This window comes from Sciurus vulgaris (assembly GCF_902686455.1).
Source record: "Sciurus vulgaris genome assembly, chromosome: 1".
NCBI lineage: Eukaryota > Metazoa > Chordata > Mammalia > Rodentia > Sciuridae > Sciurus > Sciurus vulgaris.
Genome location: NC_136461.1, coordinates 16898061 through 16913046, shown reverse-complemented (window position 1 = coordinate 16913046; position 14986 = coordinate 16898061). Strand labels below are relative to the sequence as shown.

The 14986-nt window shown below is 51.0% G+C and overlaps 1 protein-coding gene across 2 annotated transcripts in view; it reads left to right on the top strand.

The window, feature by feature from the left end:
• The window catches only part of MYOM3 (myomesin 3), a 66473-nt gene that overhangs the window by 36384 nt on the left and 15103 nt on the right, over nucleotides 1-14986 (top strand). Inside the window, exons 30-36 of one of the 2 annotated variants that reach the window (XM_079153544.1) lie at nucleotides 38-76; nucleotides 311-419; nucleotides 1504-1667; nucleotides 1869-1905; nucleotides 2081-2103; nucleotides 3571-3626; nucleotides 4753-6185. The exons of the other annotated variant lie outside the window; for it this stretch is intronic. Of the exons in view, the coding sequence (XP_079009670.1) occupies nucleotides 38-76; nucleotides 311-419; nucleotides 1504-1667; nucleotides 1869-1905; nucleotides 2081-2103; nucleotides 3571-3626; nucleotides 4753-5016 (692 nt within the window). The 3' untranslated portion in view covers nucleotides 5017-6185. Of the gene's footprint in view, nucleotides 1-37; nucleotides 77-310; nucleotides 420-1503; nucleotides 1668-1868; nucleotides 1906-2080; nucleotides 2104-3570; nucleotides 3627-4752; nucleotides 6186-14986 lie in introns of those variants that run through there. 2 annotated transcript variants of the gene reach the window in all.

The window sequence follows — 14986 nt, the reverse complement described above, 5'->3', positions numbered from 1 at the left end:
AGAGCCCCACACAGCTGACCGTTCTGTCTCCCTCCAGCTCTGGACGCTGTCTTCACTGAGCTGGGCAGGATCGGAGGTAAGTTAGCCCAACACTATGCCCAGCCCTGCCCTGGTGCCATAAAACCTCCAAGGGCCTCCCACCAGCCGCTGCCAGGGGTAGGGGAAGGGTCCAACGCAGCCAGGGAGAGAAGCTGCTTCCTCCTCACAGTACTGTGTTCACACTGCCCTCAGGGCAGAGCAAGCAGGCTGTCCCCAGCACACACTGCCCAGAGGTCCTTGGGGAAGACGTCCTCCTCCTCTGTCTCTCCAGCCCTCTCGGCAACCCCACTGAAAATCCAGGGAACTGAGGAGGGGATCCGCATCTTCAGCAAGGTCAAGTACTACAACGTGGACTACATGAAAACCACCTGGTTCCACAAGTAGGTTGGCCTGGCCCCAGAGCTCTTGCCAGGCTGCATGGGGCCCAGCACCTGTCCCTCAAGGGCTTCCCTTCCGTCCCCCTGCCTGGTTCTCCCAGCAGAGCCCAATGCTAGGAGGTTGGATGAGACATGGGTTCACACCATCCTGCTGTCCTCAGATGCAGTTGGGGATAGCGATCAGCAGTCAGAGGAGTAGGTCTCCCAGAGTGCATTGGAATTATGATAATGGGACCATTTTTCTGGAGTATCCATGGCCATGAAAGGACCATGGTCTCCAGGCAGCATCTGGGAACTGGAGGAGAGAGAAATGTAGGAAAGAGGATGAATCAGAGGGTAGTGGGTCACAGTGCCCTTGTGGATCTCTGCAGCCTTAGCAAACTCGGGCAGCCAAGTTAGGGGAGAGGCGCAGGCAGAGGGACCTGTGCAGCTAAAAGCTCACTGTGGGTCGGGGCTTGAAGGAGGGATAGATATCCACAGAGATGCTGCCAAAAGCTAAGTCACCCCAGACAGTCTGAGAGCAGAATTTTCCGGTGCGTCTGATCATGTGCCTGCCTCAGCCTTGTGGAGGCTAGACTGACTTGCTCAAGCTCATCAAATGAGAGCCAGAACAATGGACCCCTTCCCTGGGCATGGAGCAGCAGGCAAGAGGCTTAGGCCAGAGAACACCGGGAACACCGGCCAGCTGTCTCCAGGAACGAAATTTAAATAAAGAAAGGAAGGAGCATAACCTTCTGTGGCTCCAGGGTGAGAGGGAGCGATTGTGGGAAGAGACCCTTAAACCCTTGGAGGGCTTAAGATGAGAACAAAGAGGAGAGAAACTGGCCCTTGAGGACGGAGAAGTAGTGGTCACTACCCTGGAGCAACATTTCCTCGGCGCCCAGCCTACGGGATTTAATACAGATTTGGGCTCAGCACTTGCACATGGTGATGAATGAGCTGATAGTTGGATGGTGAAGGTAAAGGATAAATGAGAAACAATGCCAGAGAGGGCTTTAGGGACAACACCACAGAGAGGCTCTGGGGAAGGGGTGCTTAGGGACGTGTGGACAGCCAGCCTTCACCACTTCTCTACGGTCACACTCAGGGACAAGCGGCTGGAGAGTGGCGATCGGATACGGGCAGGCACCACTCTGGATGAGATCTGGCTCCACATCCTGGACCCCAAAGATTCAGACAAGGGCAAATATAGCCTGGAAATAGCTGCGGGGAAGGAAGTCCGGCAGCTGTCGGTGGATCTCTCGGGACAAGGTGAGCCTGTCCACAGAGAAACCCGTTTGGAAAACCCCACGGTCTTTTGGGGGCAGTACCACCTCTGTACCCCATCGTGTCACTGCCCCCAAGAGAAGACTGGAATGGGGAGAAAAGTGGGGGACAGTCAGGGCTAAGCCCTGTCCCTGAGGGTCCACGGCGGAGGCCCTGAGGCACCCTCGACCTTTGTCCTTCTTGCAGCTTTTGACGATGCCCTGGCTGAGCACCAGAGACTGAAGTGAGTGTCTCCCATGCTTCTCCGTGGGAGCCGGGGCCCCTCTGGGGTGTGGCATGAACTGGGCTCAGGACCTGGGGGCCCGCACCAGCTCCACCTTCCCTCACTGCCCCTTCCCCCCGACCCGGCAGGGCTGCCCTTAAGCGAGCCCACACCTTGCTCCTGTTCTGTTTTCCAGGGCCTTGGCCATCATCGAGAAGAGTAAGTCCCCCGTGTTTCTGTCCAGTTTGCTTCTGAGTTTGGTGGGCTTCCCTGGCAGGCGGCTGGAGTCCTAGCTCCCTGGCAGGATCAGCAGGACTCCGGGGTCTCCCAGGGAGACCTGGGCAGCAGCAGCGCCGACAGATAAGGAGCCCCTGAGACAGCAGGTGTGGACGTGCCCAGTACGGGCCTGGTGCCCACAGGGTGCACAGCAACACCAGTGAGATCCAAAGGAAGGGGACAGAGAGGAACAGGCTGGGGAGAGGGGACGGCTGAGGCTGTTGGGCACTGGGGTCTCTTCTAATCCAGGACACAGCCCCAAGGCAGGGGGACATGGCACAGCTTCTGATCTGCCAGGGGAACTCCCGCCAAGTCCCCGAGCTTAAGCATCAGGTCCCAGGGCCGGCCAGCTCTAAACGGCCGGTGTTAGGAGTCTGCCCCGCTGGTCTCCCTGGGCCAGGGGTGGGAAGTAGGGACGTCCACGAGGGCAGAGCTGGGCGGCAGAGCACCATAGCCCGCCAGCCTGACAAGGAGGCATGCTAGAAAGACCGCCAGCGTGGGGACGTCTGTGTACCTCCCTGCTCGGCACCACTGTCCCCATGCCACCGCTGGACAGGAAGTGCAGGCCTTGAGATCACGACTAGATACTCACGAGGGCTAAGTGGCCAGGCAGCGCGAGGCCCTGCAGGCAGCCTCCTCGGGCAAGCACAGCGGAGCCCAGCCTCACCCGCTCAGGCCGAGGGGACTCTCACGCCACCAGCCTGTTTCCCAGCGCGAACCTCCCCTCCCGTCCTGGAATGTCATGTCCCTGGATGAGATGCCCCGACCAGGACGCAAGCCAGACTCAGCGTGTGTGGTCACCGGGGTGTAGAACTGGCGTCCGGGCCCAGGGCCTGGGAAGATCCCGCCTCCGTGGTGCCCGCCGGGAAGGCCCAGCTCCCACTCCCTTTTGCCCTCTGCGCTTCCCCAATGTAGGGCCCAGCGGCCACCCCTTCTCTTCCCAGCGTCCACTACACCCCACAGAACACCCCTGGCTCTCTCCCGCCTTGTCATTTACAGCCACACTCTCTTCCTGCCCACCCACAATAGCCACCAGGTCCGTCCAGGGACCACAGTCAGGGTGTCCCAAAACCTCTATCCCACGTCCCCTGCGGGCTCTCAGTTCACACCCCAGCTGGCGGTCACACCACTGTGCAGATGTCACCAGCCTCTCACTCGCCCTCTGGCCAGTCCTTGAGGGTAGGGCACCTCGCCGTCACCCCCTGGTGCCGCCTCTCCTCAGGACAATGGCAGAAATACACCAAGTCCCACACCTTCTACTGGTGAGGACGAGAAAGCACCTAACAGGGTTCAAAGATTTCCATCCAACACGTGGAAAACAGAAGGAGGAGCCTCCCTTAGAAACCAACCCCAGCCCTGAGAGGCAGCTGGCAGGACATTCACCACGGCAGCCTCTCGTTTCCCTTTCAGATCGAGCCAAAGTGGTGCGGGGCCTGCCGGACGTGGCCACCATCATGGAAGATAAGGTACCACCCTCGGCCCTCAGCGGGTCCCATCCCGGACCGCGACCCCCTGCAGCTCTAGATTCAAGAGCCAGGGGGCAACTGGCCGGCCAGAGAGGCCAGACTGCAGCAGTCAGCCACATGACCTCACTCACTGACCCCGTGTGTTCAGGGAAAGCCACCACCCTGGCATCTTTCTTTGGCAGTACTGGGGATGAACCCCGGGGCGCTCTACTCGTGACCTACACTCCCAGCTCCTTTTATTTTTCATTCTGAAATAGGATCTCACTATACAGGGCCTCACTAAGTGGCTGAGTTTGGCCTCAAACTTGTGATCCTCCTGTCTCAGCCTCCCAAGTGGCTGGGATTACAGGCATGCACCACTGCACCTGGCTTCCCATCTCTGGTGTCACGGACTGCCCTCTGTGGTTTCCATTTCCACAAGATTTCGACTGGACAATCCCTAAAAGCCCTTTAGAACTAGAATTACCCAAGTCTAGTGTTTTCAAAAATCCTGGCTACCACTTTCAAATGGTGCTTTGTTTGTGCCAGGGTCCATTCCACTTGGGTTACCTATTTTAACTGACTTCACGGTCAAGACAACCGCATGAAATGGGGCATTATTACTAGCAACACTTGATAGCTGAGGAAACTGAGACCCAGAGTGGTCAAGAAACTTATCTAAGGTCACACAGCCTGAAGGAGTAGAGCTGAGATTCATACTCGGGCAGTCCAAGTCCAGAGCCTCAGTGTGTTTAACCATTACACTCTAGTGCTCTGCTTTAGATCTGGCTCAAGAATTTTCCAATTCAATTCATAAATCTTTGTGCTAATGCAATATAATCTTACATGGTAAAATCATGACATATATATGACAGAAAAGCTAAAATCAAGGGCAGGCCATTCTGGGGCAGTTAATTAGTGGAATGGTAGAAATGTCAGCTGGTAAGCATTCTTACAGAAAGGCTGACGATGGAGGACATGGGGTTAAAATAAAATGTCTCTTACCTTTAAGGGTTACAATAAAACACACACAATTAATTTATCCCAAGGAGCTACCTGTCCTAGGAGTTGTCTGGGGACATGAAGCTGAACACCAAGTTCAAGTTACAAGGAGGTGAGATTCTTCTCTTCCTCTCTGTTGAAACAGACCCTGTGCCTGACCTGTGTCATCTCAGGAGACCCGGCTCCGGAAATCTCCTGGCTGAAAAACGACCAGCCCGTCACCTTCCTTGACCGCTACCGCATGGAGGTAAAGGGGGCGGAGGTCACCATTACCATTGAGAAGGTCAACAGCGAGGACAGTGGGCGCTATGGCGTCTTTGTCAAGAACAAGTACGGCTCAGAGACAGGCCAGGTCACCATCAGCGTGTTCAAACATGGGGACGAGCCCAAGGAGCTGAAGAAGATGTGACGCGCCTGAGATCCAGCCTGCAAGGACGAGCAGGGCCACCAGAGGGTCACAGCCTGGTGCAGACCACAGGGTGGGGCGGAGGGAAGGGGACGGGTGGAACCAAGGACGTGAGGGTGGGGGTCGTGGACACACCGAAGAGGAGAAGCGAAGCTCTTCCTAGGGTCTTTGAGAGAACCCCAAGATGGCAGGGTGAGCACTGGACTTGGAACAGAAGACGTCGATGCGAGACTCGGCTTGAACCCCACTCTTCCTGAGCCTCGCCGTTCTCATCTCCAAACGGGCATTCCTACCCATCCCAGGACTGTTCGTGAAGACCCCTGATAAGCCATATGCCAGTGGTTCTCGACAGGAGGCCACTTTGCTCTGCGGGGACATTTGGCCGTGTGGTATTTTGCGTTGCCGCAGCTGGAGGTGTCCAGTGGGATCTCGCAGGCGAGGCTGAGTACGCTGCTCACACTGCAGCTCGCCCGCAGAGGAGCACCCGACTCCAGGCATAAACCGGGTGGAGGCTGACGCACGTTGCCGAAAACCAGCGTATCACGATCCTCTTTCTGGGGATGCGATCATAGCCTCCAGAAGGTCAGCACACGCGCATTTGGAATGGAGCGTGTGCCAGGCTGACAGTGACGCCCAGGTCCCACCCGTGAGGAGGTCTCTGTCTAGTGCACAGACCTGGTTGCAAATGACTCCAGGAGAAGGCCGGAGATGATAGAGATTAGAAACGAGTCCAAATAAAGTGCCACCCGTGGCCAGAGGAGGGACAGAGAGGGTTGTCCCGACTGGGGCGGGTTAGGGTTTTAAGTACATTATCACAATGGGCAAAATTGCTCTCAGGCCCTGAAAAACAAGTCCCGTTTTTGCCGTGGGGTGAGAGAAGGTTGCTTCCGGAGCGGGCATGTGGGGGGGCAAAGGTGAGAAGAAGTGACGCTGCCTCGGCGACCGTGGGCGCCAGGCTTTCCAGGAGGGGCCTCTGCCCTGTGTGGCTGATGCTGGTTGGCCTTGCTCGCTAGATCTCAGTACAGACCTGCGCAGACCCCTGCCCTGCACTTCCCTTCTTTTAAAAAATAAGATGGCAGGGGAAGAAGTTACAAAGTCACAGATGTTTGTCGTAAACTTTTAGAAAACCCTAGAAATTATAAAGGAGAAAATAAAAATCATCTGTACTCTCATCACCAGGAAGTGACACCCGTCTCCAATTTCTGAAACGACTTCCAAATGGAAGGGAATAACGAATCACTCCTACACCCTCCAGCTACACGTGTGACAGGGCCCGGTGGGTAACCGGGAGACCCTGTGACATGCATTTGGGGCCACATGATGCTCAATGAGACCTCTTCTTAGAAGAGAGGGTCCAGCCAGGACCTCATGGGAATTTGGGGAACCCTGAGGGTCTTAAAGGCCAGCACCCCTAGGCTTGCAACACCCTCCCACCGCCCACTCACCCTGCGATCTTGCGCAGTCCTTTCCCTTCTTCTGGACCTCAGTTTCTCATCTATATAATGAGAAGACTGAAAGGTCATATTGAGGACTCTTCCTGCTGACGCTAGATTTTTCATTACTTCCCACAACTCGATTTTCCTTTGCTTCTCCTTCCCCGGGAAGATGGGGTAAAGAAAGAAAGAACCCCATCCTAGCCCACCTCCCCCTGGCAGTCTTGCAATCTCCAGGGAGAGTCTTGGCTTCTTTCCTGTGTCAGTGAAAAATGTTTCCACCACGTTGGAAAACCTATTGGCAGGCTGGGGAGATAGCTCAGTCAGTAGAGTGCTTGCCTTGCAAGCACAAGGCCCTGGGTTCGATCCCCAGCACCGGAAAAAAAAAAAACTATTGGCAGTGATGGAGTATGGTGTGGACGCCCCCTGTTGGCGAGGATTGTGTTTACACTCTAACAAGAGCAGCAGGAAGCCCCTCCCGGAGGGGCTGAGGATACTGGGGGCTTCATGCGGCGTGGCGAACTAGTTTGGGAGCAGGACTGGTCCCTGTCCTTTTGCATTGCAGCCTACAGCATTTTGATCATAGTGTTTTTGTTTTTTTTTTTTTTTTTTAATTCCTCGTCTGACAATTCCAACATTCCCCGTGTACCTGAGCCTGGTGCAGATGCTTGCTCTCTCTTCAAACTGTGTTTTTACCTTTTAGTATGCCTTGTAGCCTTTGGTTGAAGGATCAGCATGACATGTCAGGTCAAAGGAACTGCGATCAATGGGTCTAAATGCTGCAGTTGCAAGGCAAGAGAGGGGAAGCATTCTAGAGCCTGTGATTAGGTCTCAGGTTTTAGCAAAACCGTGTCCTAGACCATGAACTCAACAAATGCCTCTCAGAGTTTTATTTTCCCACACCCTCAGTGGGACAGGATGACTATGGAGGCCAAGCTCAGGTGGCTTTCCTTCCCCCCGTAGGATTAGGCTCTAGAAAACCTTAGCAGATTGGGCTCTGGTAAAACAGTGTCCCTAGACATCAGGCCTTCTTCTTAAGGAGACTAGTAATGGTTTCAAAATGGCTTATTTTCCTCCTCCCCCTGCTGGAACCCAGCGGGTGTTTTTCTCTGATCTTCACTGTGAGCACTTGATACAACTCCTGGAGGCAGAACTCACAGACGCGGGTGGCGGGCACTCCTGATGATGGATCCCAAGTGGAAGCACTTTTCTGCACTGAACCTCCGGCGAGTCCTCAGTCACAGCTCAGGTTTCCTGACCTCTGCACTGGTGTGAGCTTCCGCTCCGGGCAGTTGTGATTCTCTGAACCCGCCCGTCTGTCTCTCTGATTTTGGAGATAGCAGTGTGCCCTATGACCTCACTTCTCCAGCAGATGGATCTAAGAATTGTTGATTTCTCAGTTTGTTCAGCTCTTTACTTGTTGGGACAGTGACAGCTTCTGAACTCCTTATATGCCAGACCAGAAATTAGAAGGCCCTGCTGTGCAGGACAAGAACCGCTTCTCCTGGTGCTGTTTCCTGGACGGAGTCCCCAGGCACACCTTGGCGCATCCTTCCCAAAGACCAGGGGTCCATCACTGGGCTGTCTCAGCTCTTTCCCTTGGTCCTGCCTCACAGAGCCCAGGTCTGGCGGGTTTGCCCTCAGTGCCCGACGTAGGAGGTCCTGGGGTGGAGCAGGATGATGAAGGTCCCTGAGATCTTTCATCGTTGTCTCTCTCAGTTCTTCCTACTTAATCCCAAATGCCAGTGGGAGAGGGTGGGGGAAGGGGGCCGCCTTGCCAAAGGATATGAATCAGCAACCTCCGAAAGGCCTTTTCCATCTTTATTAGCCCCTAGTTCTTGAGCCCAGGTCGGTACCAGGTCCAGTGAAGCCAGCCTCCCCAGTCTCACCTCATTTCCCACTGGGCAGGCTGATATCCAGCCCTCACTTTACTCTCTCCTTCCCAACTTGTCCCCTAAGGGCCTCCATTGCTGACCCCAGCCTAGTCCACTCTTCCAGCATCCAGCTTGCTGAAGCCACTGTTTCCATAGTGGCTACAAATCCCATTTGCTGCTTTTTCTGGCTCATCCTGGGAAGCATCTCACTTGGGTCCAGCTGGATCCTTGCTGCCCTGCGTGCCCCACCAAAGTCAGGAAGTGTTCCCCTCTTCTCTGGCAGAACCCCTTAGCAGACACGGGATGCCAGCTCTCTCCAGGGACCTCCCAGCGCACTGGCCTTCCAGAGAGCCCAGGGCACGTGCAGACTGGAGGAAGGCCAGTCAGCCAGTAGGAATCCCCATCTCCCATGCCCGGGCCACTCCTCCTCCACACCTGCTGGGCCACCTCCCACAGCCCAACCCCAGTGTCAACCAGGGCCAAAGCATTCAAAGCATTAGGAAGAGTAGAGGGAGCAGCAACCCCGATGGGAAATGATTGGCCCTCATAATAACTAGCTCCACCCTCTTGGCCTCCGCTGGGGCTCCCGTCAGGGGCTTTCGATGCTTAAAAAATCCCAAAGAGCTTCAAGCAACTTGAGTGACATTTATTACACCAAAAATAGTTTCCGAAGCAACACTTCCCAGATGTCTCTAGCTGGGGGAAGGCAGATCCTCGATTTTAGCACTCGGAGAAGTCTTAACTGCGGAGGCTGGAGGCGGTTCCGTGGAGGAGTGTCCCCAGCCCAGAGCAAAACAAATGGCGCAGCCTGGGAGGAGGGCCCCCCACCCGCCCCGGGGCCTCCCAGAAACCCCCGCACCCGGGGCTGATATTTAGATCGCTGCTTCCTGTACTAGCAGGTCTCAAGAAAGAGACGGGGCCACCCAAAAGCCTTTCCATTCCAATTATAGAAAGGCTCAGGGGCAAATGAGTCTGTGGGTTAAGGCTTTAAATTCTCCAGTTTTTTGAAAAGTGGCAGGAAGATAAGTGGGAAAGGTAACATTCTTAAAATGGGGTGATGGGTACCTGGGGCTTCATGCTACCACTCTAAGTTTTGTATATTTTGGAAATTTTTTCATGTTAAAAAGTTGTAAGGACCCAAGAGACACAAATCGGTTGCGTCCGCGGTGGAGCCCCGTTGGTCATTTTTATCTGAAGGCCCCTAGGTCACTCCATCCAGGCAAGTGAACACAGAATTCCCGCGGGCAGGCCATGCCTGGGGCGCCTTATTGTCCGGTTGTACTCATTAAAATTAGTAGACGCTTTATAAGAAATAATTACCAAGTAATAACTGTAGTTGAAAAAAAAATCTTGTGCATTCAAATGATTCATGGCCTCCACTCCCTTCAATACGACCTCCAGGAAATGAAGCCTCGCGTGACCCATTTAACCTGCCTGCCTCGCCTCAGTGAAAGGAAGTCTGCTGTGGGATAACTAGTGCTGCGCCTCAGAGGTGCTGAACAGATAAGAGATTGCCCCGCCCACCCCTTTCCTGGGGTGGGTGTCCTGCTCCCACGGAATTCAACAGTTCCTTCCTTTTGCACTTTTTTTCTTTTTCGTGCTGGGGATTGAACCCAGGGCCTTGTGCTTGCAAGGCAAGCACTCTACTGACTGAGCTATCTCCCCAGCCCACTGCACATTTTTGACTGATGACAGTTAAGAATGCTTCAGTCTCACTAGGAACTTTTGAAGTAGTCTCTGTTTTATTTTTTTAATAGAAATGATAAATGCACCTAGAAAAAAATTAGGCAGGATAGAAAAAAAAGAAAGAGGAAAGTAAAAACATAAGCCCACGGTAGTAAACTTTTCATCACTGTAACAAAATACCTGAGATAATTAACATATAAGAGAAAAAGGTTGCTGGCAAGGTGGTGCACACCTGTAATCCCAGCGACTGTGGAGACTGAGGCAGGAGGATCGCAAGTTCAAGGCCATCCTCAGCAACTTAGCAAGATCTGGTCTCAAAATAAAAAATAAAAAGGACTGGGGATGTGGCTTCATGGTTAAGCACCACCGGGTTCAATCCCCGATACCAAAAAACATAAATATGTATATGAAGAGGCATCTCATGGCTCGCAGACTGGAAGGTTCCAGTCCAAGATTGAGCAGATCCTCCTTTGGAGCCTCTGGCAGGTGTTGCTGGGTGACGACATGGTGGGAAGCAGGTGGCACAGCAATTGTCCACCTTGTGGTCAGGAAGAGAAGAGTAGGAGCAGAAGAACAGGAACAAGTGGGCAAGCTTTGGTTTTGGTCTGTTTTCCTCCTTTTCAACCTTTGTGAGTGGAAATCTCAGGTCACATTGGGCTCATGAAACTAATTTGATTAAAAATAAAACAATATATTCAAAATAGCTGAAGAGAGGATTTATAAAGTTTTCTTCACCAAGAATTGAAAAATGTTCAAGATGGTGGCTAGCCTGAATATTCTGAATGGATCTATACCCAATCTATAAATATACCAAAGTATCACAGTGTACCCCACATACAGGTTCAATCATCATCCATCAACTAGAAAAAGAAAAAGAAAAACACCAGCCGATTCACTGCATGGACATATCCTCCAGTTTCTGCTTTTAAGGTCATGTCCTGAATTCGATGAGATAATAAATTGCTCAAGAACAGGGACAGGATCTCAATCATTTTGATACTTGATATTCTCTAGACATTGGGTAAATTGCAAAATGTCAAAAAAAAATGTTTGTTGGCAGCAGAGATTTAGACAGAAACCAAAACAGCAGTTACCAACTTGAGGAACGTGGGCTACGTGAAATGTCCCTTTAGGGATGTCAGATGTGTTGCCGTCCTACCTGGTCCTACTTGGAGCCAGGGCTCCATGCTGGGCATGGGTGATTCCATTTAATCCTTGAACAGCTCTACGAGGGCGGTTATGATTATAATGCTCCACACAGTTTGTGAGAATTTCATTCGTTCAAAAAATGTGCACTCAGCTCCTACTGCCAGTCAGGCACTGTTCTAGGCACTGGAGTCTGTATTCTTGGAGGGGAGAGATAATCACCAAGGGAACAGGGAAATAATGTCAGCAATTCCACCTCTAGAAACACACTCAAAAGAATTGAAATAGGGACCCAAACAGACATGGCTGCACCAAGGTTCACAGCAGCCTTATTCACAATACCAAAAAGCAAGAACAACCCAAGTGCCCATTGGCAGTAACAGATTGGCCCAGGTGTGGTATGAACACGCCATGCAATGATATCCAGCCTTTAAAAGGGACGCGGTTCCTCCGGCCGAGTCTTGAAAGGCAGACACAGAAGGACAAATTTGGGACCCCATTTAAATGAGATATACCTAGACTATTCTAGGTCCCTAATTCATAGACAGAAAGTAGAATTGAGGTCACCAGAGCCTGGGGTGGGTGAGAATGGAGAATTACTGTTTAATGGGTAGAGAGTTTGGGATAATTTTTAAAAAGTGCCAGAAATGGGCAGAGGTGATGACCAGACAACATTGTGTCTGTCCTTCAGGCCACTGAACTGCACACTTAGAAATAATTCAAACGGGAGCTGGGGGTGTAGCTCAGGTAGAAGAAGAAGAGGAAGGGAAAGGGAAAAAGGAAACAATGAAAGAAGGAAGAAAGAAGCTGGGCTCGGTGGTACATGCCTGTAATCCCTGTGGTTCAGGAGGCTGAGGCAGGAGGATTGTGAGTTCAAAGCCATCCTCAGCAAAAGTGAGGCCCTAAGCAACTCAGTGAGACTCTGACTCTAAATAAAACACAAAATGGGGCTGGGACGTGCCTCAGGGGTTGAGTAGCATCTGAATTCAATCTCTGGTACCTGCCCCCCTCCCCAAAATATGGACTGGGGATATGGCTCAGTGGTTGAGCACCCATTCAATCACTGGTATCAAAAAGAAGAAAAAAGAATTCAACCATACAGAAATATCTAAAAAGCAAAGTTTCTCTCCTTACTTTCTTCTCCCTAGTGAATCTCGTGGTGTCTGACCTCCCTTTCCAGAGGTAACCACTGTTGACAGTTTGGAGTTTATCCTTCCAATCTTTTTTGTGTGTGTGTGGATTTATATACACATAAAGATATATAGGGCTGGGGTTGTGGCTCAGTGGTAGCACGCTTGCCTAGCACGTGTGAGGTCCTGGATTCAATTCTCAGCACCTTGTAAAAAAATAAAGATATTGTGTCCATCTACAATGAAAAACATTTTGTAAAAAAGATATGCAGTCATGTAGCACATAATGATGTTTCAGTCATCGACAGACCACATGTACACCGTGGTCCTGTAAGATTATATCACCTAGTGACGTGATAGTGATCTTAGTTTGTGTAAGTCCTCTGTGATGTTATTACACAACAACAAAAAAAATTGCTTAATGATGCATTCCTTCAAAAGGTGTCCCCATCACTAAGTGATGAGTAACTGAATATTAAAAATATATCCATATGTATGTTTGGTTTGATGTAAATAGAATCATGCTATGTATATCATTATAAGGTTGAGCATCCCTTAATTTGAAAATCTAAAAAGCTCCAAAATCTGAAACTTCTTGAGAACAGACATGAGCCCCAGATGGAAAATTCCACACCCGACCTCATGTGACAGAGTCAAAATGCAGGCGCACTAAACACATCGTATAAAATAGCCTTGAGGCTATGTGTGTATGAAATATAAATGAATTTCATGTTTTGACTTAGGTCCCCTGTTGGAGGCCGCTGCCCTGTAGGGCCTGCAGTGGTGGCTGGCCTCGCCCTATGGCACCGAGAAGCCCAGCTGCAAGTGCTTTCTATTGGCTGACTGATCTCCTCCGCATCCGTGCTTAGCTCGTGATCAGTACATGTCCTCATTACCCACCATTAAGTCTCCACGAGCCAAACGCCTGACCCGTTAAGGTGATTGGCTGTTATAGCCCATAAAGCTGCGTACTTTGCGCGGCGGAGAGAGCAAGCAAGGCGGAGCAAGCAAGGCAAGGAGGGCAGGCAGCAGCTGCGGGACGAGAGAAGAGGAGAGGCGGCCGCGGCGCCATGACAGAGGAAGAAGAGAGAAGTGGCAGCTGCACGAGAGAAAAGAAGGAGAGAGAGAGCTACGCGACAAGAGAAGAAAAAGAAGGCGGCGGCGGTGGAGGAGGAGGAAGAACCAGGCACTCGGCTCAGAAGCTCTCCCATAAAAATAAAGACCTTAAAACTTCATTTGAGAGCCGAGTCTTCATTGTACTCGCTGGACGAGACAGTCCCCTCCCCAGGATATCTCATTATATCCAGGCAAATATTTTAAAATTCCCAAATCTCCAAAACACATCTGGTCCCAAGCGTTGCATATAAGGAATCCCCAATCTGTACTTGCTTTTTGAACATAATAAGAACTGAAGATTCTTCATGACAATTCTCCTCCTTTTTAACAGATGTACCATGTTATGGGGCGCAACTTAAGAACAGACCAATCACCACTGAGAAGTCCAAATTTGAGAGTCTTTATTAAGCCGGTCAGCTGACTGTCTCACACAACGCCGCAAAAAATGGCTATTGGGAGAACAGCCCCGACCACAGGGTTGTAGGGGATTTTATACCAAAAATCACATCAATCATAAGTGTCTGTTGCTATGATTCAAAATTACAAACTAACATCATGAGATCATCAACAGAGGGGGAAGAGGGTCAAAATGACCCTTACCTAGGTACACACTAAAGAATGGTTACTAACATCCACACAATCACGGTTCGCATTGTTTAGGAGCGATAGGAATCAAAAGAGCAATTTTTCTTTACATAGGAATTGTCATTCTGTGTTGTTAAACATGTCACACTAAGTAACGGATGATGGGCAGAGAGGCGGGGTGTTCCCATGGGAGAAGCTTATTTCCTACATAACATGGAGTCTCAGAGCAAAATGGAGTCTGTTTAGTCATTTCCCTTAGAGTCTGGCCTGTAACATTCTCATGGAGCCAGATCTGTCAGCCCATCATATGCCGTATTTATACCATGTGCGATTCAGGCAGTTTCCTGTTCTTCACGGTTGCAAGCAATCATGGACATTGCATGTACCCCTGCTCAGGTACCTTTAATCTCAGGAATAGAGTAATCCCCAGGAATAGAGTATTTCTGCAGGATGAAGTATTTCTTTGGGATGAATAATTAAAAGTGGAACTGCTGTGTTGAATGGTAGGCACATTTAAACTTTTGGTAGAGATCCCCAAAGGACCCCCAAGAAAGACTGCTAATTTATACCCCACAGCAGTACATAAAACACCTATATCCTTACACCAATGATGAGCTGCAGCTATTTGAAAGTCTGCGTTCCTCCAAAATTCACCTGTTGAAACTCTAACCTCTGCCAAATGTGGTGATGCACACCTGTAATCCCAGCCCCTTGGGAGGCTGAAGCAGGAGGATTGCAAGCTCGAGGCCGGCCTCAGCAACTTTGAGAAGCCCCAAGCAAATTAGCCAGATCATGTCTCAAATTAAAAAATAAAAGGGGGCTGGGGATATAGCTCGGTTGGTAGAGTGCTTGCCTCCTAAGCACAAGGCCCTGGGTTCAATCCCCAGCACTGCAAAAAATAAAAATAAAATAAAAGGGGACTGGATTCAATCACTGAAGAGAGAGAGAGGAGGGAGGAATCCTAACCTCCAAGGTGAAGGTATTAGGAGTGGAGTCTTTGGGT